Source organism: Prosopis cineraria, unplaced genomic scaffold (genome assembly GCF_029017545.1).
Source record: "Prosopis cineraria cultivar Desert tree isolate PC_DT_omini unplaced genomic scaffold, ASM2901754v1 PC1, whole genome shotgun sequence".
Lineage (NCBI taxonomy): Eukaryota > Viridiplantae > Streptophyta > Magnoliopsida > Fabales > Fabaceae > Prosopis > Prosopis cineraria.
In genome coordinates, this window is record NW_026555332.1 from 28,169,543 (window position 1) to 28,194,446 (window position 24,904).

The window sequence follows — 24,904 nt, forward strand, 5'->3', positions numbered from 1 at the left end:
AAAGAGAAAATCTACCCCTAAAGTATTACAAGAGGTGCAATTGATATTCTTAACTCTTAAAAAGTGCAATGTTTCCCCTACCTTTGAAAAAAGTGCAACATTCCCCTCTACTAATAAATTCCATTTGTTGACCATGAATAGGTTATATTTGACTATGAAATGCTTTGTTTGGCTAGACACCTAGCATATCCTATGTGAAAGTTGCAACATTTTGATTTTTCAACCCCTAACTAAATAAGAAAATGAAGGGTAAACTAGTACATTTATGCATAAATTGAGTTAATGGTGGTTAAAGATGACTAATGGACCTATTGAATTCTTAGACAACCTTAGATTAGGGTTAGGTGGCATACTAGGCCATTATAGGCCAAGTGGAGGTCCAAAATTAGTGGAGTTACTCTCTCTATACCGTCTTTGTGATTGATGTTCAGTACATCATGGAGGATGGTTAAAAAAAATTATTTTAAGTATGATGCAATTAAGGTAAAAATAGAGAAGGAGAAAATGAGTGACCGAATAGAACTTGATATTCCTCTACTATGGCATGCGATTTGAGTCACCTAGAGGCTTATTTAAAGTAGAAATCACTAAGTTAAACATATATTCTCATCTCCCTCCCTCTTTACATGATTTTGGAGCTATGTTTTAAGTTGGAAGATGATAATTTCAGCCTTGTGTGGGTTTTGGCCGGATCCAATAGTCTTATAGGAACTAATGGTAGCTGTTTTAGGTTTTTAAACCTACGTTTGTTAATTTTTTAAATTTTTATGAATGGGTTTGGATGAAACATAGAGAGAAAAATGATGATCTAGGTCGTTGAGTGATAAATTGATTTTAGTTAAGCTAATGGAAATTTATTTAAGCCAATATATGTTCTTAAATGATTATATGGTGAAGAAAATGTAGAATGGGAATTTGATGTTAAGTAGAGATAGTTAAAAATATGTGAATTATTGTTGGAAATTTATGTTGGAATTGTTCACCAATTTAAGCTCAAAGTTAAGGTCAAAAAGCATGTTATTGGTTGGAATCATTCACCAATTTGAGCTCGAAGTTAAGGTCAAGAAGCATGTTATTGAGGGCTAACCTTTGATAACCCAAAGATTTGAGGTGACCATGACAAACTATTTAAAAAAAATTCATTAAACACCCCCGACCAAACTTATTTACAATCAACTCCATAAAATTTTGAAACATCAGTTCAATCTTTGCGGGTCCCATTTAGGCTAAATTGAAATTAAGTTTTTGAAGGAAATGACACAAATAAAAGCAATCCTCTCGAATAAAAATGACTAACATAGGGAACATGAACAATTGATGTATAGAAAATGAACAACTAATGTAAGGGAAATTTTTAACTCTCATTAACAACATAACACTATTATGAATAAAAACAAGTAAAGCTAGGCATATGAATAACTAGTAAAAGGAAAATGAACAACTAACATAGGTGAAATTTGTAGCTCTCATTAACAGCATAAAACCACTATGATATAAACAAGTGAAATTAAGTGTATGGACAACTCATGTAAAAATAATAATAATAACTGTTATATAGAAAATAAACAACTAATGTAGAGAATTTGGGTAATATGCATCATTTCCCTTGAAAACTTAATTTCAATTTTGCTTAAATGGGACCCACAAGGACTGAACTAATGTTTTATAATTTTATGGGGATTGACTTTAAATAAGTTTGGTCAAGGGGTTTAAAGAAATTTTCCCAAACTATTTCTTTTACCTTTCTTGTTTAGATAATTGTAAGTTTTGTTAACTTGTAAATATGTGTTTTATATTATAAATTATGTGTTTTATGCTTTTTGAAACATAATGTAAGTGGGGTTGAATTGTGAAATGATAAAAATTATAATGAAAATGATGACTTGAACTAGAATTTGACTTGAGAATTTTGAAATGAAATTTGCACTAGCTCAACTAAGAGAGTCATAGATTGAAAGGGTGAAATTGGGGTGAACTTTAGTTAAAGGATATTTATGTTAAGTTTAAAAATTAACATATGATACCAATTATTGTAGATTGAGGTGGGTGGGAGCTCATTAAAGGTTCAAGAGGTGATAGAGGAGATTTAGCGTAATGCCCTTCATGACATTACAATGCAACACACCATTCCACAACTGGTATATATTTTCATAAAAAACCAATTATCATAAAAAGAATGGGATTACCATAAAATCTTTTGGAAAACTGATGCACACAAATATGTAACAAATTTTACAAGTGTACTAGTCAATACACAATATGTTAGAGTGTCGAAGTCGATCCCATGAGAAATCAAGTAAAATAGTTACTAGGCAATAAATTCTCCATTTTCATTTAAGTTAAGAAAAGCAAAATTTAGATTTGATAATACAAAATAAAAAACAAAATTATAAAAATGTACTAAAACTAAAGTTCCAACAACTTAAATAATCAAGGCAACTTAAGATGATTAATCCCTTCTTCAATTCATAGAGCATATAATTGCTTGAATAAATTCACTTAATATTAATTTGTTAATCTAGAGTATTAATAGGAATAATTATCTTTTGATTAATTATACCCCTCACTTGAATTAATATGCTATTCCTAACACAATTATCCAAGAGGCACAAAGGCACAAACTCACTTTAATGTAATTATTTGGGTTCAATAGGTATATTCCTTCGCTATTTGCAAATTAAAAATAATCCTAATCCCACAATACTCAATCTAATAGTCTAATCTAGATTTTCCTCTTCCAAGGCAAAACCTAAACTCATGAATTCATACTCAATAATAGCCAAGCATTAAGTAGATAAATAAGAACAAGATTAAGTAAATAAAACTAACATTAAGCTCAAATTAATAGTTCAACCATACTCTAGTCCAAGATTCAATTCATAGCTGTAATGTCTACCTTGACAAAGCTCTTCTTGCCCAGTGCTGCAGAACTACTTAGGCCATAACCCATCTTCTTAGAGACTCCTAGCAGAGCAATTTGCTGTCTATATTCAGGCTTTATCTTTTCCAAAAGCCTCTGGCCTTCCACTCACTATCATTGGTCTCATTCAGATAAGTAGAAAATTTTAACAGCTAATTAAACTTCTGGATAAATGCTTCCTCATCAAGATCTCCCTGTCGAAATGCATGAAACTCGGCCTCCTTCTCATCTCTAAATGCTGGAGGAAAATGATGATCAAAGAATATTTCCTTGAATTGTTCCCATGTTAGTTGGCATCCATCTACTGGTCTTGCAAAATTCCACTAGTGTTTAGCATCTTTAACCAGATACACTGTGGCTATGATCACCTTCTATTCTGTAAAGCACAGTACCACCACAAAGATGGTTTCAACTCTCTTTATCTATTTTTCCGCTTCTCCTTCCTTCATAGTTCCATTAAAGGTTGGAGGGTTAAACCAAGAAAAAGTCCTCTATGCTCGATCAATAGCCATCCCTTTAACATCTCCATCCACTCTCGTCCCAGATGATCCAGGTCTACTACTAGAAACATGAGATGGTTCCAATCTGCTCTCATGAGCTTCCTCTTGTCTCCTTTGTTCCTCCTCACCTCTATTATAGAGCAGAGCATTGTGGTCTTGAACAGTTCTCTGAATATTCCTTATCATATCTCGCAATTCTTCAAGAATTGCATCATTACCCTGGGGCCTTTGTTCTTGTTCCACTTGTTATCTCTGGCTATACCTCTGGCATAGGCCCATCATTCTCCGTTAAATTATGGGCATTTCGAGTACTTCTTCTAACCATTTTCTCCCCTTTTAAGGAAGAAACCAAGTGGAAAAGGGGAATTAGTGAGAAATAAAGGAAATGAGACAAAGGGAAAGAGTTGTGTACATAAAGTTGCCAACTAATAAGAATGAATGCAATAAACACATCACCACAACTAGATCTTATAACCCGAGAAACTGATACCAAAATGTAATGTCCACCTTAACATTACCAAAATTCACCACACAATCATAACAAACAATCATAATTAGGAGTAAAGATTGCTCTTAAGCTCACATTATAAATATAAAGGTTAAAACTAATAATCCTTTAAAAATAATTGTGAAATATTTGGGATCCCATGAAAACCCTTCATATTGATAGTTTGAGCTGAAACATAATGATTTATAAAGGTATTAGAAGCATAAAAAATTTTTGGGAAGCAAACCATTTCAAAACAGAGCCAAAAATGTCATTTTTGAGTGTTTTGGTCCATCCGCCGTGGCTCGTGGTCCGTGCACCATGGCATGTGGTATAGAAAGCCAAGTTTGCTCACTGTATCATGTGCCATGACTTGTGCGAAATGCGCCGTGGCCCACCTATCTATAATAGCAATGCTATTATGATAACTTTTCTGGATAAACTTCGAACACGCGCCATTTTCACATCCGATGTCCAATTGGAGTGATTCAAGTGCCCACGCGAAGCTTATTCAATAAGCTAACTAATGGTATAAGTTTTGTTATGGTTTGACACTATATGAGAATTTTAAAAAATCGAATGTAAAAGTTAGTTTTTCAAAGAAATTTTCAACCATCAAAGTACCAAAAACTCATAACTTATACCATTAACCCATTGTAAGGCTTGAACTAAGTCCAATAGACCAAAATATACTTGAGTGAGCATTCAAACACACAAAAACATACCAAATCTAAAATTTGGCCACTCAATGGCCCTTTCACCCAATATGGCCAAAATGCACAATCAACACTACAGGCCCTATTTAGCCTCTATTGCTACATAATACATTACAATTACATTATCACCACATAGATAAAACATTCCTTACACTTGTATTAGTATTTTAGCCCTTCACCAAAAAAATTCCCATATATTCACATCATATACCATATTAGGCTAAAATACAAAATAACATAGTATGAAACAAGTGCAACTAATCACAATGATATGCATTCCTAGTTGGCAACATATAATATCATTCATATAAGTTTATATACACCACTCAAACTAAAATCGGGCATTACTATTTGATGTAGCAAATCTACAAATCTTTGCCCGATTCCTCCCCTCGCTCAGTCTCAACTGTAGAACCTGTAAAATGGTAACCACAGGGTGAGATAAAAATCTTAGTAACTAAGATAATCTACATTATTGATTAACAAGCCAAGTTTAAACAAGCCTTAAAATAAGTAACATAATCACATCATATAAGATCACCACAAATTGCATGCATGATCCCTAACCATCCAGTCCTCCAATACTCTCGACCGAACCAGTAGGCTATTTCACAAAACCAAACCACATGTATGGTTCCCAAGCTCACCATCCATGGTAGGACTACCCGACCAAGGTGTCCTAAACCACTTCTAGACTACTATTTTCCCCTATTACAAGTAATTAGGGTGTCGTTACTCCAACATCACATCCTACGAATGCTAAGGAGCATAATCTCCAACTCCGTACCCTTTTGGGTGCTAAGGAGAATAAGTCTCTAACATCGCACCCATTTTCGAGCACTAAGGAGAGTAAGTGCTGTACTTCGTGTCCTGAGGTGCCAGTAATGCCATATGGACTTAATCTTCACGATCTCCACTAGGGTGACCTCCCACCCTCTAATATGCCACATTTCACTACATATCTTTACTTGACCATGCATAAGCAACTTTCCCAACAAATATAACAAATCTTACCATTTACTTCAAAAATATAGAATTTCACAAACTAATACTCCACTCATTTTCTAAAATAGTTAACCTTTAAAGAATTTATACATATATACCCAACAATTCATAGAAAAGAAACTTGAGAATAACTTATACAAGGTAATAAATAATGCAAATTATCTAGTTATCTCAACCCTTTTGTTACTAAAACGGTTACCCATGGTACTAAATTTCTTTATGTGGCAAGGTAAGTCTTCTCACACCACAATCTACATCAACAAGTACTATATGTTAATTTTCAATTAACACAAGCACCATTAGCTAATATTAACCTCCCAATTCTCCCACTTCTCACTCATATTCTCAACAAATAGACTTGTCAAGATTATAATTTATTCATATCATCCCTTTAAGTCTCCTTCTAACTCTATCACAACATAAAACTTAATATCTCAACTTATCACACTTCAAAATCCTATGATCAAGTTAAGGCTTGATCTAACTTTTACTAAACAACAAAGTAGCTTTATATTACCACATATCCAAGATCAATAAGCCTAAATCAAACCTTTAGAGTCAATAGAAACCTTTAAAACATTGATTCCTGGCTTAATCTAATCAGACCAAATTCTCACTCTTCCAAATCCCATAGAAAATGAGATGAAAAGGTAGAGAAGAAGGGTAGGAAACTTACTCAAGAGTTTGGAGGCTCAAATTATCTTCAAAAAGCTCATAAATTGATGCCCTAGTAGTGCCCAAAGTTGTCCCCTTCGTGTTCTAGGTTTTCCACCCTAAAATCTATCAATTTTTGATGATTCCTGAAATTTTAAGTTTCCTGCTGTGCCGTGCACCGCAGCGCATGCCACACAAGCCACGACTCATGATGTAGCAAGCAACAAGTGGATTTTGCTCTCCTCGATGCCTCCCAACATGATCTGACTTTCATCCTATCTCAATTTATGGCCAAAAATGACCTAAAAATCCAATTAGCAACCCAAAAACATAATTAAATAAATTAATCATATTTTTAACTAATTTATCCCTTAATTAATTAACTTTTTCCAAATTTGAAGTTTTAGGATGTTATAATAGCTACCCTACATTAAGAGAAAATCAACCATATATGGCTCTCATGATAGCATAAATAAGTAATATTTACATCAAAGTAAAGAGAAGAAGGAGAAGAAATGCTTAATCAAAGTAATCTTGAGTTAAACCCTTTATTTCCTATTAAACTCAAGCTTCTAAGCCCCCTTTTGGCTTTTTTTCCTCTCCTTAGACATTTTGCAACTATTAGAAGTAAGGAATGGTTAAAAATGAGATCTCCAAACCCTAAAAGTTTGCTGAAGATCAAAACTATGTATTTTGCTAAAATTTTGCTTCATTGCAGTGAAACATGTTCTCTCTACAATGAATATGACCTATGCAAAATTTCTTTTCAAATTTACTTCCATGGATTTGGACTTCAAAATTTTCACTTTGAGGCCCATAAATTGGGCCTCCCTACATGTATAAAACCTAAAATTAATGCTAGAATTGGTCTACTAATTTTCAATTACATTTCTATATCCATTTTCACACATAATCATCCATTGAATCATATCTTTGCTAATAAATTCAAAGAAACGACATCCAATTGCATGAAAAACATAAATCAATTCAATAAAATATTGAAATTCATCAAAAACCATTTAATTTTTTTTAAAAAAACTCATATATGCCTAGCAAAAGTATATGGATTGCATATATGGCACATAAAGAGAGAACAAATTAAAAACATTGAGTCAAGGCAAATTGAGCCATATGTTGCAGCATGTGACACATATGCTATGGCATATGGTACAAAGCCACCAATTCTCATTTTGTCCCATGTGTGGCACCATGTGCCATGACTCACATATCAAATTTTACTGTCAAATAGCACGTATCATTTGAACTTTTAACGTGCACTATTTTCGTATACAATGTTCGATTGGGGTTATTTAATTGCCCACACAAAGCTTATTTCAAAAACTAGCTAATGCTATTAATTTCATTTCAATCTAATATTTTATTTGAAAGTTAGACACCCAAATTCAAAATGATCATTTTAAGTCATTTTTACTCAACTGAGCAACCCAATCTCAAACCATATGTCATTAGCCACTTTTAAGACCTTGACCACGATCAATGGGATTACACACCTGATTAACCATTCACACAATTAATATCATACTTATACACAAGTTTGGCCCTCAAATTGGCCCCACACACACACCTAGGCAAAATCACATTTATACACATTTATACACTCTCGGCTAAACTTCACACACTTTCATATTAAACAAACATGCATGCATTTGACACCATATCTTAGCCTTTGATTACAGAAAACACCACATATCACATGAATACACACCTAGGGATAAGTTTCATATATTACACAAGTGTATTAGACATCTCATATTTATGCAATCCTCTGGCAACTTATACACAACAAAAATTATAGATTCAAGTTTATTACACTCACTCTTGGGCTATCAGTAGTATCATTACTCTTGATGTGAATCTTCTTGTTGGGAACTCTCGACATCAAATCCTATAAAATGGTAACCACCAAACCTCTATGCTCCCTGACTGAACCTATATGCTCTCTTAAACCAATCTCATAACATTGATCGAGCACACCTTTAGTGGTAGAAACACATAACCAAAGGTATTCTAACCCAGTTTTAAACTATGCATTCCCCCTTTCACACACACACAAACACACACATACATACACATACAATATGGGTGTCATTGACTCCTAATTGTAGCCCCACTTGCACTAGGGAGTTGCTAGATTGCCGGATGTCCCATGATAATAGTCTCAAATATAATACTGCACCGGATGTCCTATGGTGCCAACCTGACCCTATGAATTTTGTTTTCACACATATCTCTATACATTTAGGGTGAACTCTCACTCCCTAAAATGATCATGCCATATTTGTACCTATATAGTCACATTCTCACACTTTTGTACAATAACTTACTTAAAAGAAGCATTTTAAAATCATTTCAATTTATAACTAAATTCTTTTGATGCTAAAACTTGTTAAGACATGCAAATTCAAACATAATGATGATTACAATCATAAATCACATTTATATTTATTTATAAACAAATAAACCAATTAATAGACATAATAAATTATCTAGTTACCTCAACCCTTCTGCACTTTAGAAAGGTTACCCGTGGTGTTACTCAAATCTTTAACTTCTTTTTTGCTAAACAACATGCAAATCAAGCTAATCTACACAAATTAACACTATAAGTCAATTGCTGAATGGATTAAAAATACTAATTGTCATACTAAGCATCCAAACACTCTCACTTAACCATCTTAGGTCCTTACCATTCTATTAACTCTTCTTATCATTTCTAGTAGCCTTATTATACTTTTTACTAAACTTCCACCCTTTTTAACATATTAAATTAGGCTAAATTAACCTTATAGCTTCAAATCTTAACATTAACTTTTAAATCAGTCGTAAAGCTTTAATTTAACTTTAAGGAGTCTTTTTGTTACAAAAGCGTTCCCTTAAAACTCCCTAATTCAATTTCTCTACAACTTAAACTAAGAGAAATTAGTATAGAATAGTAAGGTGGTATGAAACTTATCCAACAAGTGACAGGTCAAAAATATTTCCCAAGGATTCAATATTCCTTACTCTAGCACAGCTCCCTCACTTCTCCTTTCTTCGTGCCTCTTTTCCCTTTTTTGTTCTCTGGTCTATGAGCTAATTACATCTTAATCATTTTTTTATGTCATACATTGTGGCACATGAAGTGTATGTTATGGCACGTGGCATAATGGAAAAAAATATCACCGTGCTCACACTCTTCACTTCAAGCCTTCATTTTCTCATGTGATCCTATCAATTCAACAACCCAAGAAGTCAAAACCTTAATTTACCATCCAAAACCCTAATTATCATATTAATATACTAATTACTAATTTATCCTTTAATTAATAATTAGTTTTTCCTCAAATTTAAATTTTAGGATCTTACATTTAGTATTATGAGTAACCCTTTTTGCAATAAAATGACCAAGGTAATTGGATAATTTACATTATTTATTAGCTTGTAAAAGTTATTCACAAGTAGATTGTATTTATTAGTGGTCAAATATATGTATGTATAGGTTTTGCAAAAGAAGAGTATCTTAAAAAATATAAAGTATTAGTTAGTAAAATTTTATAATTTTAAAATAAAGGAAAAGGATAGTTATTATTTGTATAAGTCTATTAAAAGGCTAAATTGGTGATGAATATAGTTGAAAGTGTGGCACAAATGAGCATAATATTTATAGAATGTTATGTGTATAGTCTGGTAGTAATACATGGTGAAATGTGACATGTTAGAATAGGTAGGAGTTCACTTTAGTAGAGATAAAGTCCATATGGCATCGCTAACACCTCGAGATGCCAGGTGCATCTTATCTTCTTCTTAGTACCTGAAAGGGTGTGTTATTAGAGAATTACTTTTCTTATTACCGTAAAAGAGTGCAATGTTAGAGATTACGCTCTTTAACATTAGCAGAATGCAGCATAGGAGTAACGACACCCTTATTACTTATAAAAAGGGGAACCTATAGTCTAAAAGTGGGTTAGGAATCCTTAGCTATGTAGACTTATTATGGATGGTGAACTTAGGACTAGACTCATGATTTGCTCCTGTGAAATAGCTTACACATTTAGTCAGGAGTATTGGAGGATCAAATAGGTAGTGATCATGCAATATATTATGGTGATAATACTTGTATTTATAAATGTGTTTATACATATTTTATTACTTGTTTATGACTTGGCATGTTAATTGATAATGTAAATTATCTTAATTACTGAGATTATTATCTCACTTATAGTTACTATTTTATAGGTGTTGATTCTCGTAGGGATCAAGGGAAAGATCCGGGCAAAGATTAGCTCCTAAGCTATATTATGTAATGCCTAAGTTTATTTTGAGCTTGTGTACATGTTTGTAAATATAGAGTACTTTGGGTTGCCAACTAATAATGCATGTCATTACGATGGTTCCACTTGTATGATATTATAGGCATATCACATTTTAGCCTAAATATGTATATGTTGTGAATATGTGATGATTTTTATGGTGAAAGGCTAAAATACTAGTACAAGTGCATGGATAATGTAAACCATACTAATAATGTATATAAATTATGATATTATCTTTATGTGGTGAATTAAGCATTTTGTGTGTATGTGATTGGTGTTGTGATGATTTAGCCATCAATGGTGTTTGTATATGGTTATAGGAAACGGCCCTATTGAAATTCAGGGGCCAAGATGGCTAAATCTTAAGTTTATAGTTGTATTATGACATTGTATGGTCAATTAGGTGTTAACAAGTCCGTTGAACTTGATTCAAGGCTCAAAAGTCACTAATAGCATTAGGTGTGAATTTAGGTACTTATATGTAAGAAAAATCATTTAAAACAAAGTTTATGCACTCGAGTATCCAAATTTTGAATGAACCATTAGATTGAAACCAAACTAATGCCATTCGATAGATAATCAAATGAGCTTCTTGTTGGTATTTGAATCACTTTGATTAGATGTTAGATGTGAAATTATCGTACACCAAAAGTTTACTTGAAAAAGCTATCATAACAGTTTTATGCTATCATGATCAATCATATGCATCACAACGCATGCTTACCACACCATGTTCCATAGCATAGGCAAAGGAGTGTGATCCTTATGCCACAAGCTACAGTGCATGTGCCCTACGCCATGACACAATGCTCTATTTCAGCCAAGATGATATGTTGGCCTTAGTTTCTTATGGTCTAAGTTTTATATGGTTTCCATACTGCCTTTACAATTTTTAAACATTAAGTTTGAGCTCAAATGATAATTTTAAAAAGTTTTATGGGATCCAATAAATTTTCAAATAATTTGTTTAATTTGTTTCTTAAACTTGTCTAAGTTTACTTTGTGGCTTACGTATGCTCAGTATTATCTAATTATTTTTATAGTGATTTGTGGTGATATCAAGGTAGACATTATAGTTTGGTATTGATTTCTCAATTTTTGAGATCTGGTATGTTGTGATTTGGTTTTTTGCATTCCATCATATAAGTTAGAAACCATATGTACACATCTTTTTCTCTTTGTCTCCTATATTTCTCTATGTTTTAATCTCTTTTCTCTGGTTAGTTTCTTCCTTAAAAGGGGAGAAAGTGGTGTAAAGAAATTAAAATGCCAATGATCCACCCAGCAATTTGCTAAAGAATGACAGGCCTATACGAGATGTATAACTAGGGGTAAAGAGTTGTGAGATACGATGATTGCTATCCAATGAACTATACAAGACCTTGATGCTTTACTCTATACTAGAGGTCATGAGGAGGAGCAAAGGAGAGCGAAGGAAGCTCACGAGAGTAAAATGGAACCATCTCATGGTTTCAATAGTAAACCTAGTCTATCTAGGACTAGTGCCGGTGAAGATGATCAAGGGATTTCTATATATATATATAACACTCAACAACCTCAAAACAATCTTAGGATCTATACCTATTAGCTAGAAACTAAATTTATCATAAAACCCTTCCATTACTCCTACATAAAGCTAGCTCAAAGTGAAGATTAAAGGGTAAGAGAGGGATTACATTAGTTACCTTAGCAATTTGAAAGCTTAAATCCATGCCTTAATGACCTTGCAGAGCACTGAAAAATCACATCAAAATACTCCAAAAACACTCTCTTGCATATGTTTTGCAAATACACTTTTTAAGTTTGATCTTTAGCTATTCATTGTGACAAATGTAACATTCTGAATTTCTTAATCCTATAATTAGCTATTAATCAAGGGTAAAGTGGTAATTAGTGTGGGATTAGAGATTTGAATGATTAGTTGGTGATTTGACTCAAAGGGATGTTAAATGAACAAATACGGGTAGAAGGATTGCATTTCAGATCGAAGCAAGTATGCATGGTGAGAATTATTCTCACTATGCCACGTGCCGCGGCTTATGCTGCATATGCTGTGGCACATGGACCAGAAAGTGACTTCTTAAGTTATGAAATCTTAGAGATTTCATAAAGGAGAAATCTAAAACACACAAAAGCAATGAGAGAAGAAGGGAAAGCCATTTCAGGTTATAAGAAGGTGCTTCTAATCAATAACTTAGCAGGTAAGCTACTAATAATCCTTACCTTCCATTATACACAAATTTCTCTGAATATGAGTTATAGAGAAATTGAATTGGTGGAATTTAAGGGGTTTGATTATTGCCTAACAGTAATAAAAAGGTTCTCAAGAGTTAAATTAGAGTTTTGTGACTAGTTTAGAGCTAAACGATAGAGCTTTGTACTCATAGGCTTAATTTGGCCTTAAAAGAGAGAGACTTTAGGGTGAAATTTTGATTTGAGTGAAATAAGACTTGTTGAGGCGGTATAAAATAGTAATCGAATAGTAATGAACCTAGAATGGATAAATGGAAAAGAATTTACAGCTGAACATAGCCATAAATAGTGAAAATGTATTTTTGGTCAAATTGGACAAAATAACTAAAATGTGCAAAATATGTTTAGATTGGCATATTTAGCGAGTGAGTTAAGAAAGGAAGTTTGAGAAGATGTAATGGTGATTGAAATCCACTAGTAACCTTTTTAGTGACATAAGGGTTGAGGTAACTAAATAACCTCCTTTGTTTAACTATTATTGTAACTATGCGTGAGTATGCTATGTAGTGTATGAAATGGTTTTCAACTAACCATGATTTATGACATTTTATGAATGTTGTATGAAATGACTTTTTGATTGGATAAAAGGATTGAAAAATGTGATTTCATATGGTTGATGTGTGTGTGTGTGTGTGTGTGTGTTATGAATGAGAAAACATGTAAAGTGGTGATGAGGAACCTTAAATGGTTTAGAAAGTATAATCATAGGGGTAGGAGTTCACCCGAGTAGAGAGATGGTGATAAGATTATATGGCATATTCTTCTTAATACTTGACAAGGTGTGGTGTTAGACAAGTATACCTCCTTAGTGCTTTTTTATGGTGCAATGTTGGAAAAGATCTCCTTAGTGCTTGTTGAGGTATGGTGTTAGAGATATCAAACTCCTTAATGTGTGTATGATATGGTATTGGAATCAATGACACCCCACTGTGTGTATTGGAAGAAACCATAGTCTAGAAGTGAGTAGAAAACCTTTGAGTAGGTAATTCTACCACTAAAGGTGAGCTCAGGGCCAATGAGGTGGTATATTAGTCTAAGGCGAGTCTATGGTTTCATTTTAAGGTAATTTGGAGGTTTGGTCAGTATTGATCATGCTATGGGATGTTATGGAATGCTTATGTTAGAAAAGTGGTGAAATATATTATATGATGTGATTTGAAATGAGATATGTGATATAAATGCTATATTAATAAGATTTGAATGTTATATTATGATTTACTTTCATATAGTTTCATGTGATAGTTAATAGGAGTAAGTTATTCTGTTATTAAGATTTTTATTTCACCCCTGTAGTTACATTTTACAAGACAGAGCGTGATCAGGACGAAGGAAGAGAGTCTGGACTAATATAGTGGTGCCATAGTTATTAAAACCTTTCGAGTTTGTGTAATGTATTGATCACTTAAGCATATATATTTATATAAGTTTCCATCGGGTTGCATGCATGTTTTGAGTTGTAATTTTGTGAAATTTTAGCCCAATTGTATATATATGTGGTAAATTGAATCAAAGGGGTAAGAATTAGATGTGTATGTGTTGAAAATGTTGCAAAGGTTAGTGAATCTTAAGTCCACATGTGAAATTATGATGAAATGAGTAATTGGGGTTAAGATTGAGTAGTAAATATGTTATGGTTGTGATTTTATGTGAATGTGTTGAGAAAAATGGCCAAGTTGGCCAAGATGTGTAAAAGTGTGTTGTTTTATAAAAGGTTGAGGGGTTAAATTTTGATATCTATGTGTATATGTGATATTTTGTGTTTAATTTTGACTTAGTTCAAGGCCTTGTGTGGCCTAATGAGAGAAAGGGATCGATTTGAACACTTAGGTGCGTAAATTTTTTGAAAAATATTTATACTCGAGTGTTTAAATTTTGATCAGACCGTTATATCATGCCCAAACCTATCTCATTAGCTAGCTTATACGATAAGCTTTGTATGGATATTTGAATCACTCCAATCGAATGTCGTATGTGAAAATGACACACGCTAGAATTCATCATTTTACTGTTAAAATGATAGCAGAAATTTTGAACTAGTGTGCTACAATGCATGGTGTCTCACATCGCGACGTATAACACAAAAAGTTAGGCATGTGGCTCTATACCACATGTCGCCGCGCATGTACTACACTCCACAATGCATGGCCCTTAATTTCCAATATGATTTCATGGTTTTTAGGGGATGCAATGAATGTTATGAATGCAACTTCTTGTCTTTTGTTGTACAATGCTCTGATATGGTATGGTTTTGATGATTTTACAAATAAATTTTTGGCCAAAGCTTTTTAAATAGGTTCTTTGATTACTAATTGGTGTGTTTAAGTAGTAATTATGTTAATCTTCTCATATATTGAAGGATATGAGGGAGGGTTACAACAAATGCCTTCTTCACCGTGGCAAACTATACAATTCATGGATCTTCACTTAAGTCCAATACTTTAGACCCTAATCCAACCTAAGACCTAATTTGAACCTTAAATAACCCTCATACATGATCCTAGACCCAATTTTAATCATAATTAAGCAAGTAAACAATTAATTAACCACAACAAACCTTAATCATACATAATTCAACCATTAAATCCTCAATTAAATCATAATTATCTACACTTTTCTCAATTAATTTTCCATATAGAAATCAGGATGTTACAAGCTTCACAACAACAGATAGCCTCAATGTTGTTAGCCATAGTGGATGCATTGTTAGTCGCAACAAACATGCCTTATTGTGTGAAAATTTCCTTTTTACATCTTATTTTGAATGTTTTTCAAATTCTATAGGTTTCCATGAGAGAAAATATGAGAGAAAGTATTTTTCTCTCAAATTTTAATTGTTTTCTCTCAAAATTTTTTTGAGAGAAAATTATGTTTTTCTTGTACTAATTATTGGGCACATTTTAGAAAAATTCCTAGGCCCTTAATTTACTCCCTCCATCCCATATATGGTGTTTTATAAAAGCTTATTTTATTATTAAATATAAGGAGTGTTATAATATTTTTGAATAACTAGAAAATTTTGCCATTGTCTTTAAAAGGGAAGTAGATATTAAGTGTGTGCTTTATTATCCACTACCATGATATTAATTGTGACATTATAGTGACAAAGCTGGAAAACTATGTGGTTTTATATGCTTTCTAACTAAATAATAAATTTTTATTATTTTTTGATCAAAATAATAAATTTATACTAGTATGTAAGATTGATTTAAAAACACCTTATATACAGGAGTAGGGAGAGTAAGGCATATTGATGTTTACTTATTACCATTTCTAAGTTTGCCCCAAAATTTAATTTTTGACTCATTGCATGTTGTGCAAATCTCTCTCCCTTATTTTAATATGTATGAAGTTAGAAATGTTTTTCATTTTAATATATTTAATGAGTTTACTCTTATCTCTTGATTCCAATTATAAAATTGAAAATATCTTATAATAGAGACATGATTTCGTTTCACCAACGTTCTTGTTCAAAGTTGGAAAATTGGAAAGAAATAAAAAGGAATTGGAAGATGGCCGAACCCGAATGGCACAATAGCTATGCCTTAAAGTCGTGCTTGGATTCTTGTTCAAAGTGTTTGCCAAAAAACCAATTCTTGTTCAAAGTTTATTTTTCTTTGTTTTTGTTGTCTTCAGAGGTCGAGTTCATTTCCTGCCCGTGAAGAAAGCGTGACTTTTCTAAGAAATATTTGAACACTCCATTGATTAAAAAATCTAAAATATTTTTTTAAAGGTTGGATACTAAAAATACAATATATTTTTAATATTTTAAAAATATCTTTAATAAATAAATCATTTTATATTTACTTGTAAGTTAAATACCTTATTAAATTAGGGTAGTTATAGAAAAATAGTTTTACTTTGAAGTCAATTAGCTAATTTATTGACAAATATGATTCGATTGAAAATACTTTATATTTTTAAATGAAAGAAATAATCACATAAATTTAAATAAAATCATGAAAAAATCCCACACAGTAAACTTATTTACCAATGAGTCCCATAAAATTTAAAAACTACAATTGTTATTTATAATTGAGGTATAAAGACAATATTGCCCAAATTAATCTAGTTTTTATTTACAACTGCAACTTATGTGGAGTCTCTATAAAGTTAATTATGTATACTTAAGGCTATAATTGATCTAATTAAGATGTAAAACTCATAATTCACCATATAATTATAGCTTAAGAAAATATAATTAATTTTATAAAGACTCTATATTATATCAAAAGTTAAATAAGAAATTTAACTTGTAAATTATGAATTTTTACTTATAAATTGTAAATTTAGGATTGCAAGTAAAAATCAAATTAATAGGGGGCAATATTGTCATTATACTCCAATCATAATTTACACTTAAGTTTCACAAAACTTGATTACAGTTTTTGAATTTTACAAACTTTATTTATAAATAAGTATACTATATAAAACCTATTCGTAATTTTGCCTAAATTTTAATCACAAACATGAATTCATGTAAAAAATTACTGTGGCAAAAGAGAGAGAGAGAGAGAGAGAGTAAAAAATCACATACTTTTAGGTCAAATAAAAATATCATAGTACATGACTTTTAGAGGAAAAAAAACCTACATAAAAATACAAACAATATATTTTGCTTGGTATTATATTAGTATTCAAAAGAAAATATAAATACACTAGTTTGAATATTTTTTAAATTAAAATTATATTTTTATAATTTCTTATAAGTAAATACATACATATTCTAGACATATATTTTACTTTTTTGAAAAATAAAAGTATCCCTGGGATATATATTACTCCTTCTGTTTAAAAATATAAGGTATTTTTAACAGAATATCACCATTCAAGAAAATAGTTACCTACTTTTCAATCAACCCTATCTTTTCATATGTACTCCTATAAAACACTCTAAAATAAATATAAAGTCATTATCAATAGGGGCACTCTTGAAAAAAATAATGATTACACCTCGAAAAACTAAAAATACTTCATATTTTTAAACATTCATCTTTTTAAAAAATGCCTTAAATTTTTTAACTGAGAGAGTATATTATAATATTCTAATCCTCCCATATCAGTTAATTTTTTTGTTAAATTAAAATAACTTTAATAAATGACAAAAATAAATAATTAATTAATTATTAAAAAAATAAAGATTATATGATTTTTTATATAAAATATATTTTCGTCTAAAATTATTTTTATTTCAAAACCTACTTTTACCAAGCGTATAACATTAATAATTATTATATATTCTCTTCGTTTAAAAATATAAAATATTTTTTAATTAAATTTTATCATCTAATAAAGTAGTTACTGATTTTTAAATTAATCATATTTTTTATATTTATTTTTATTAAATAACTCATAATAAATATAAAATTATGGTATTTAAAAAAAATAATAATTAAAAAATTAAAAATATTTTATACTTTCAAACATTTAAGGGAGTATGCTGGAAGATTGCAGAGAAGCACAACAGATTTGGTACCCGCTCTTTCCTTCACCTAATGGCGAAACCAGAATCAATGGAAGTTCTTGAAGCTGGCCGAGTGGCGCCGCCAGGGGAAGCCGCCGCATCGGAAACCTCTCTGCCGCTCACCTTTTTTGACGTACTGTGGATGAGATTTCCGCCTGTCGAGCGTCTTTTCTTCTACGAATTCCCCCACCCACCTTCCTCTTTCTTCCATTCCCTTCTTCCAAAACTCAAACTTTCTCTCTCTCACAGTCTCCACCACTTTCTTCCTCTCGCCGGCAACATCTTATGGCCACCTCACTCTCGGAAACCCTCCATCCGCTACGTTCCCGGAGACGGCGTCTCACTCACCGTTGCAGAATCGAACGCCGATTTCTACCTTCTTTCTGGGTCAGACTTCGCAGAAGCCGAGGAAATCCGCCTTCTGGTACCGGACTTGCCTGTTTCTGATGAAAAAGCTTCTCTCATGAGTCTGCAAATAACTCTGTTCCCCAACTCTGGGTTCTCTGTTGGAATCACCACCCATCATGCAACCGCGGACGGTAAAACATCAACTTTGTTCATGAAGTCATGGGCTTACCTCTGCTCTAATCTCGGAGAATCGTCATCGGTTTCATCTTTGCCGGAGAATATGAGGCCATCCTTTGACAGGTCAGTGATCAAAGATCCGGCAGGGATTGCTGAGATATTCGCGAATTTTTGGTTAAACCAAGGTGGGCCAAACAACAGAAGCTTGATGTTGTGGGACTTGAAGAAAACAGATCAAGGGAAGCTAATAAGGGGGACATTCGAATTACTTCCTTCGAATATTCAAAAGCTTAAGAAATCTGCAGAGTCTAAGCTGAATAACAACAAGTTTCATATATCAACCTTCTCAGTAACATTTGCCTATGTGTTGAACTGCTTGGTCAAAGCAGAACAAACAAAACACGAAAAAGTGATGTTCCTATTCAGTGCGGATTGTAGATCTCGTTTGGATCCTCCGATTCCATCTGCATATTTTGGAAACTGTATTGGGGCGGCTAAGGCTGAGGCTGAAACGAAGAACTTGCTTGGGGATAATGGGTTCATCACTGCTCTTGAGGCCATAAGTGAAGCTTTAAAGAGATTGGATAATGAAGCGATATTAAGCGTAGCAGAAACATGGATATCTGATATGGAAACTTTTGGACTGACTGATACTTACAGAATGTTTTCAGCTGCAGGATCACCACGATTTCAAGTTTACAGTAATGATTTTGGATTGGGAAGGCCCAAGAAGGTGGAGATTGTTTCTATAGACAGGACAGGAGCTATTTCTCTTGCAGAAAGTGGTAATGGCAATGGAGGTATTGAGTTTGGGTTGGTGTTGAACGGAACTGTAATGGAAGCTTTTTCTGCTATTTTTCTCAAAGGTCTTTCTTCTTGATGATGATTCTCTTATTATTGCTTAGAGGTAGTGTGCTTTTGCAGCAGAAAATAAACTTGTAATTTTGCTTGCTTTGTTGAATGCTTCTATTGGTAATCCCATCCTTTTCTTTGGAGATTGTGAGAATCAAGTTCCATTGAAAGATTTATTAATTAATTAAAGGCATAATGAAATATTTTAAGAGAGTGAATAAGACATGCATGATTCAACTATGCTATCTGTTTTTTTTTTTTTTAAATAAGATCAACTATACTATCTGCTAAAGATATGCTTTGCACAACATTGTGCGGGTTATCTGGAAGGAATCAGGTTTAATTTTCTCGTATGAGCCATCGCCATCCCTCCATTACGACTAAGCTGATTATCTAATGATATCCGGACTGTTTAGATTCTAAACAGTTCAAATTTAAAACTTTTAATTCTATTTTTTATTTTATAATTATTAAACAGTTCAAACAATTATCCAAGAGGCACAAAGGCACAAACTCACTTTAATGTAATTATTTGGGTTCAATAGGTATATTCCTTCGCTATTTGCAAATTAAAAATAATCCTAATCCCACAATACTCAATCTAATAGTCTAATCTAGATTTTCCTCTTCCAAGGCAAAACCTAAACTCATGAATTCATACTCAATAATAGCCAAGCATTAAGTAGATAAATAAGAACAAGATTAAGTAAATAAAACTAACATTAAGCTCAAATTAATAGTTCAACCATACTCTAGTCCAAGATTCAATTCATAGCTGTAATGTCTACCTTGACAAAGCTCTTCTTGCCCAGTGCTGCAGAACTACTTAGGCCATAACCCATCTTCTTAGAGACTCCTAGCAGAGCAATTTGCTGTCTATATTCAGGCTTTATCTTTTCCAAAAGCCTCTGGCCTTCCACTCACTATCATTGGTCTCATTCAGATAAGTAGAAAATTTTAACAGCTAATTAAACTTCTGGATAAATGCTTCCTCATCAAGATCTCCCTGTCGAAATGCATGAAACTCGGCCTCCTTCTCATCTCTAAATGCTGGAGGAAAATGATGATCAAAGAATATTTCCTTGAATTGTTCCCATGTTAGTTGGCATCCATCTACTGGTCTTGCAAAATTCCACTAGTGTTTAGCATCTTTAACCAGATACACTGTGGCTATGATCACCTTCTATTCTGTAAAGCACAGTACCACCACAAAGATGGTTTCAACTCTCTTTATCTATTTTTCCGCTTCTCCTTCCTTCATAGTTCCATTAAAGGTTGGAGGGTTAAACCAAGAAAAAGTCCTCTATGCTCGATCAATAGCCATCCCTTTAACATCTCCATCCACTCTCGTCCCAGATGATCCAGGTCTACTACTAGAAACATGAGATGGTTCCAATCTGCTCTCATGAGCTTCCTCTTGTCTCCTTTGTTCCTCCTCACCTCTATTATAGAGCAGAGCATTGTGGTCTTGAACAGTTCTCTGAATATTCCTTATCATATCTCGCAATTCTTCAAGAATTGCATCATTACCCTGGGGCCTTTGTTCTTGTTCCACTTGTTATCTCTGGCTATACCTCTGGCATAGGCCCATCATTCTCCGTTAAATTATGGGCATTTCGAGTACTTCTTCTAACCATTTTCTCCCCTTTTAAGGAAGAAACCAAGTGGAAAAGGGGAATTAGTGAGAAATAAAGGAAATGAGACAAAGGGAAAGAGTTGTGTACATAAAGTTGCCAACTAATAAGAATGAATGCAATAAACACATCACCACAACTAGATCTTATAACCCGAGAAACTGATACCAAAATGTAATGTCCACCTTAACATTACCAAAATTCACCACACAATCATAACAAACAATCATAATTAGGAGTAAAGATTGCTCTTAAGCTCACATTATAAATATAAAGGTTAAAACTAATAATCCTTTAAAAATAATTGTGAAATATTTGGGATCCCATGAAAACCCTTCATATTGATAGTTTGAGCTGAAACATAATGATTTATAAAGGTATTAGAAGCATAAAAAATTTTTGGGAAGCAAACCATTTCAAAACAGAGCCAAAAATGTCATTTTTGAGTGTTTTGGTCCATCCGCCGTGGCTCGTGGTCCGTGCACCATGGCATGTGGTATAGAAAGCCAAGTTTGCTCACTGTATCATGTGCCATGACTTGTGCGAAATGCGCCGTGGCCCACCTATCTATAATAGCAATGCTATTATGATAACTTTTCTGGATAAACTTCGAACACGCGCCATTTTCACATCCGATGTCCAATTGGAGTGATTCAAGTGCCCACGCGAAGCTTATTCAATAAGCTAACTAATGGTATAAGTTTTGTTATGGTTTGACACTATATGAGAATTTTAAAAAATCGAATGTAAAAGTTAGTTTTTCAAAGAAATTTTCAACCATCAAAGTACCAAAAACTCATAACTTATACCATTAACCCATTGTAAGGCTTGAACTAAGTCCAATAGACCAAAATATACTTGAGTGAGCATTCAAACACACAAAAACATACCAAATCTAAAATTTGGCCACTCAATGGCCCTTTCACCCAATATGGCCAAAATGCACAATCAACACTACAGGCCCTATTTAGCCTCTATTGCTACATAATACATTACAATTACATTATCACCACATAGATAAAACATTCCTTACACTTGTATTAGTATTTTAGCCCTTCACCAAAAAAATTCCCATATATTCACATCATATACCATATTAGGCTAAAATACAAAATAACATAGTATGAAACAAGTGCAACTAATCACAATGATATGCATTCCTAGTTGGCAACATATAATATCATTCATATAAGTTTATATACACCACTCAAACTAAAATCGGGCATTACTATTTGATGTAGCAAATCTACAAATCTTTGCCCGATTCCTCCCCTCGCTCAGTCTCAACTGTAGAACCTGTAAAATGGTAACCACAGGGTGAGATAAAAATCTTAGTAACTAAGATAATCTACATTATTGATTAACAAGCCAAGTTTAAACAAGCCTTAAAATAAGTAACATAATCACATCATATAAGATCACCACAAATTGCATGCATGATCCCTAACCATCCAGTCCTCCAATACTCTCGACCGAACCAGTAGGCTATTTCACAAAACCAAACCACATGTATGGTTCCCAAGCTCACCATCCATGGTAGGACTACCCGACCAAGGTGTCCTAAACCACTTCTAGACTACTATTTTCCCCTATTACAAGTAATTAGGGTGTCGTTACTCCAACATCACATCCTACGAATGCTAAGGAGCATAATCTCCAACTCCGTACCCTTTTGGGTGCTAAGGAGAATAAGTCTCTAACATCGCACCCATTTTCGAGCACTAAGGAGAGTAAGTGCTGTACTTCGTGTCCTGAGGTGCCAGTAATGCCATATGGACTTAATCTTCACGATCTCCACTAGGGTGACCTCCCACCCTCTAATATGCCACATTTCACTACATATCTTTACTTGACCATGCATAAGCAACTTTCCCAACAAATATAACAAATCTTACCATTTACTTCAAAAATATAGAATTTCACAAACTAATACTCCACTCATTTTCTAAAATAGTTAACCTTTAAAGAATTTATACATATATACCCAACAATTCATAGAAAAGAAACTTGAGAATAACTTATACAAGGTAATAAATAATGCAAATTATCTAGTTATCTCAACCCTTTTGTTACTAAAACGGTTACCCATGGTACTAAATTTCTTTATGTGGCAAGGTAAGTCTTCTCACACCACAATCTACATCAACAAGTACTATATGTTAATTTTCAATTAACACAAGCACCATTAGCTAATATTAACCTCCCAATTCTCCCACTTCTCACTCATATTCTCAACAAATAGACTTGTCAAGATTATAATTTATTCATATCATCCCTTTAAGTCTCCTTCTAACTCTATCACAACATAAAACTTAATATCTCAACTTATCACACTTCAAAATCCTATGATCAAGTTAAGGCTTGATCTAACTTTTACTAAACAACAAAGTAGCTTTATATTACCACATATCCAAGATCAATAAGCCTAAATCAAACCTTTAGAGTCAATAGAAACCTTTAAAACATTGATTCCTGGCTTAATCTAATCAGACCAAATTCTCACTCTTCCAAATCCCATAGAAAATGAGATGAAAAGGTAGAGAAGAAGGGTAGGAAACTTACTCAAGAGTTTGGAGGCTCAAATTATCTTCAAAAAGCTCATAAATTGATGCCCTAGTAGTGCCCAAAGTTGTCCCCTTCGTGTTCTAGGTTTTCCACCCTAAAATCTATCAATTTTTGATGATTCCTGAAATTTTAAGTTTCCTGCTGTGCCGTGCACCGCAGCGCATGCCACACAAGCCACGACTCATGATGTAGCAAGCAACAAGTGGATTTTGCTCTCCTCGATGCCTCCCAACATGATCTGACTTTCATCCTATCTCAATTTATGGCCAAAAATGACCTAAAAATCCAATTAGCAACCCAAAAACATAATTAAATAAATTAATCATATTTTTAACTAATTTATCCCTTAATTAATTAACTTTTTCCAAATTTGAAGTTTTAGGATGTTATAATAGCTACCCTACATTAAGAGAAAATCAACCATATATGGCTCTCATGATAGCATAAATAAGTAATATTTACATCAAAGTAAAGAGAAGAAGGAGAAGAAATGCTTAATCAAAGTAATCTTGAGTTAAACCCTTTATTTCCTATTAAACTCAAGCTTCTAAGCCCCCTTTTGGCTTTTTTTCCTCTCCTTAGACATTTTGCAACTATTAGAAGTAAGGAATGGTTAAAAATGAGATCTCCAAACCCTAAAAGTTTGCTGAAGATCAAAACTATGTATTTTGCTAAAATTTTGCTTCATTGCAGTGAAACATGTTCTCTCTACAATGAATATGACCTATGCAAAATTTCTTTTCAAATTTACTTCCATGGATTTGGACTTCAAAATTTTCACTTTGAGGCCCATAAATTGGGCCTCCCTACATGTATAAAACCTAAAATTAATGCTAGAATTGGTCTACTAATTTTCAATTACATTTCTATATCCATTTTCACACATAATCATCCATTGAATCATATCTTTGCTAATAAATTCAAAGAAACGACATCCAATTGCATGAAAAACATAAATCAATTCAATAAAATATTGAAATTCATCAAAAACCATTTAATTTTTTTTAAAAAAACTCATA

General features: G+C 32.9%; 1 protein-coding gene across 1 annotated transcript; it reads left to right on the forward strand.

Annotated features, from left to right (window-relative positions):
- Positions 1–18,316: 18,316 nt before the first annotated feature.
- On the forward strand, positions 18,317–19,829 carry LOC129310669 (phenolic glucoside malonyltransferase 1-like). The gene has a single exon (XM_054952581.1). It carries the CDS (start codon positions 18,341–18,343, stop codon positions 19,712–19,714), a length of 1,374 nt encoding a protein of 457 aa, XP_054808556.1. The 5' UTR covers positions 18,317–18,340; the 3' UTR covers positions 19,715–19,829.
- Positions 19,830–24,904: the final 5,075 nt, after the last annotated feature.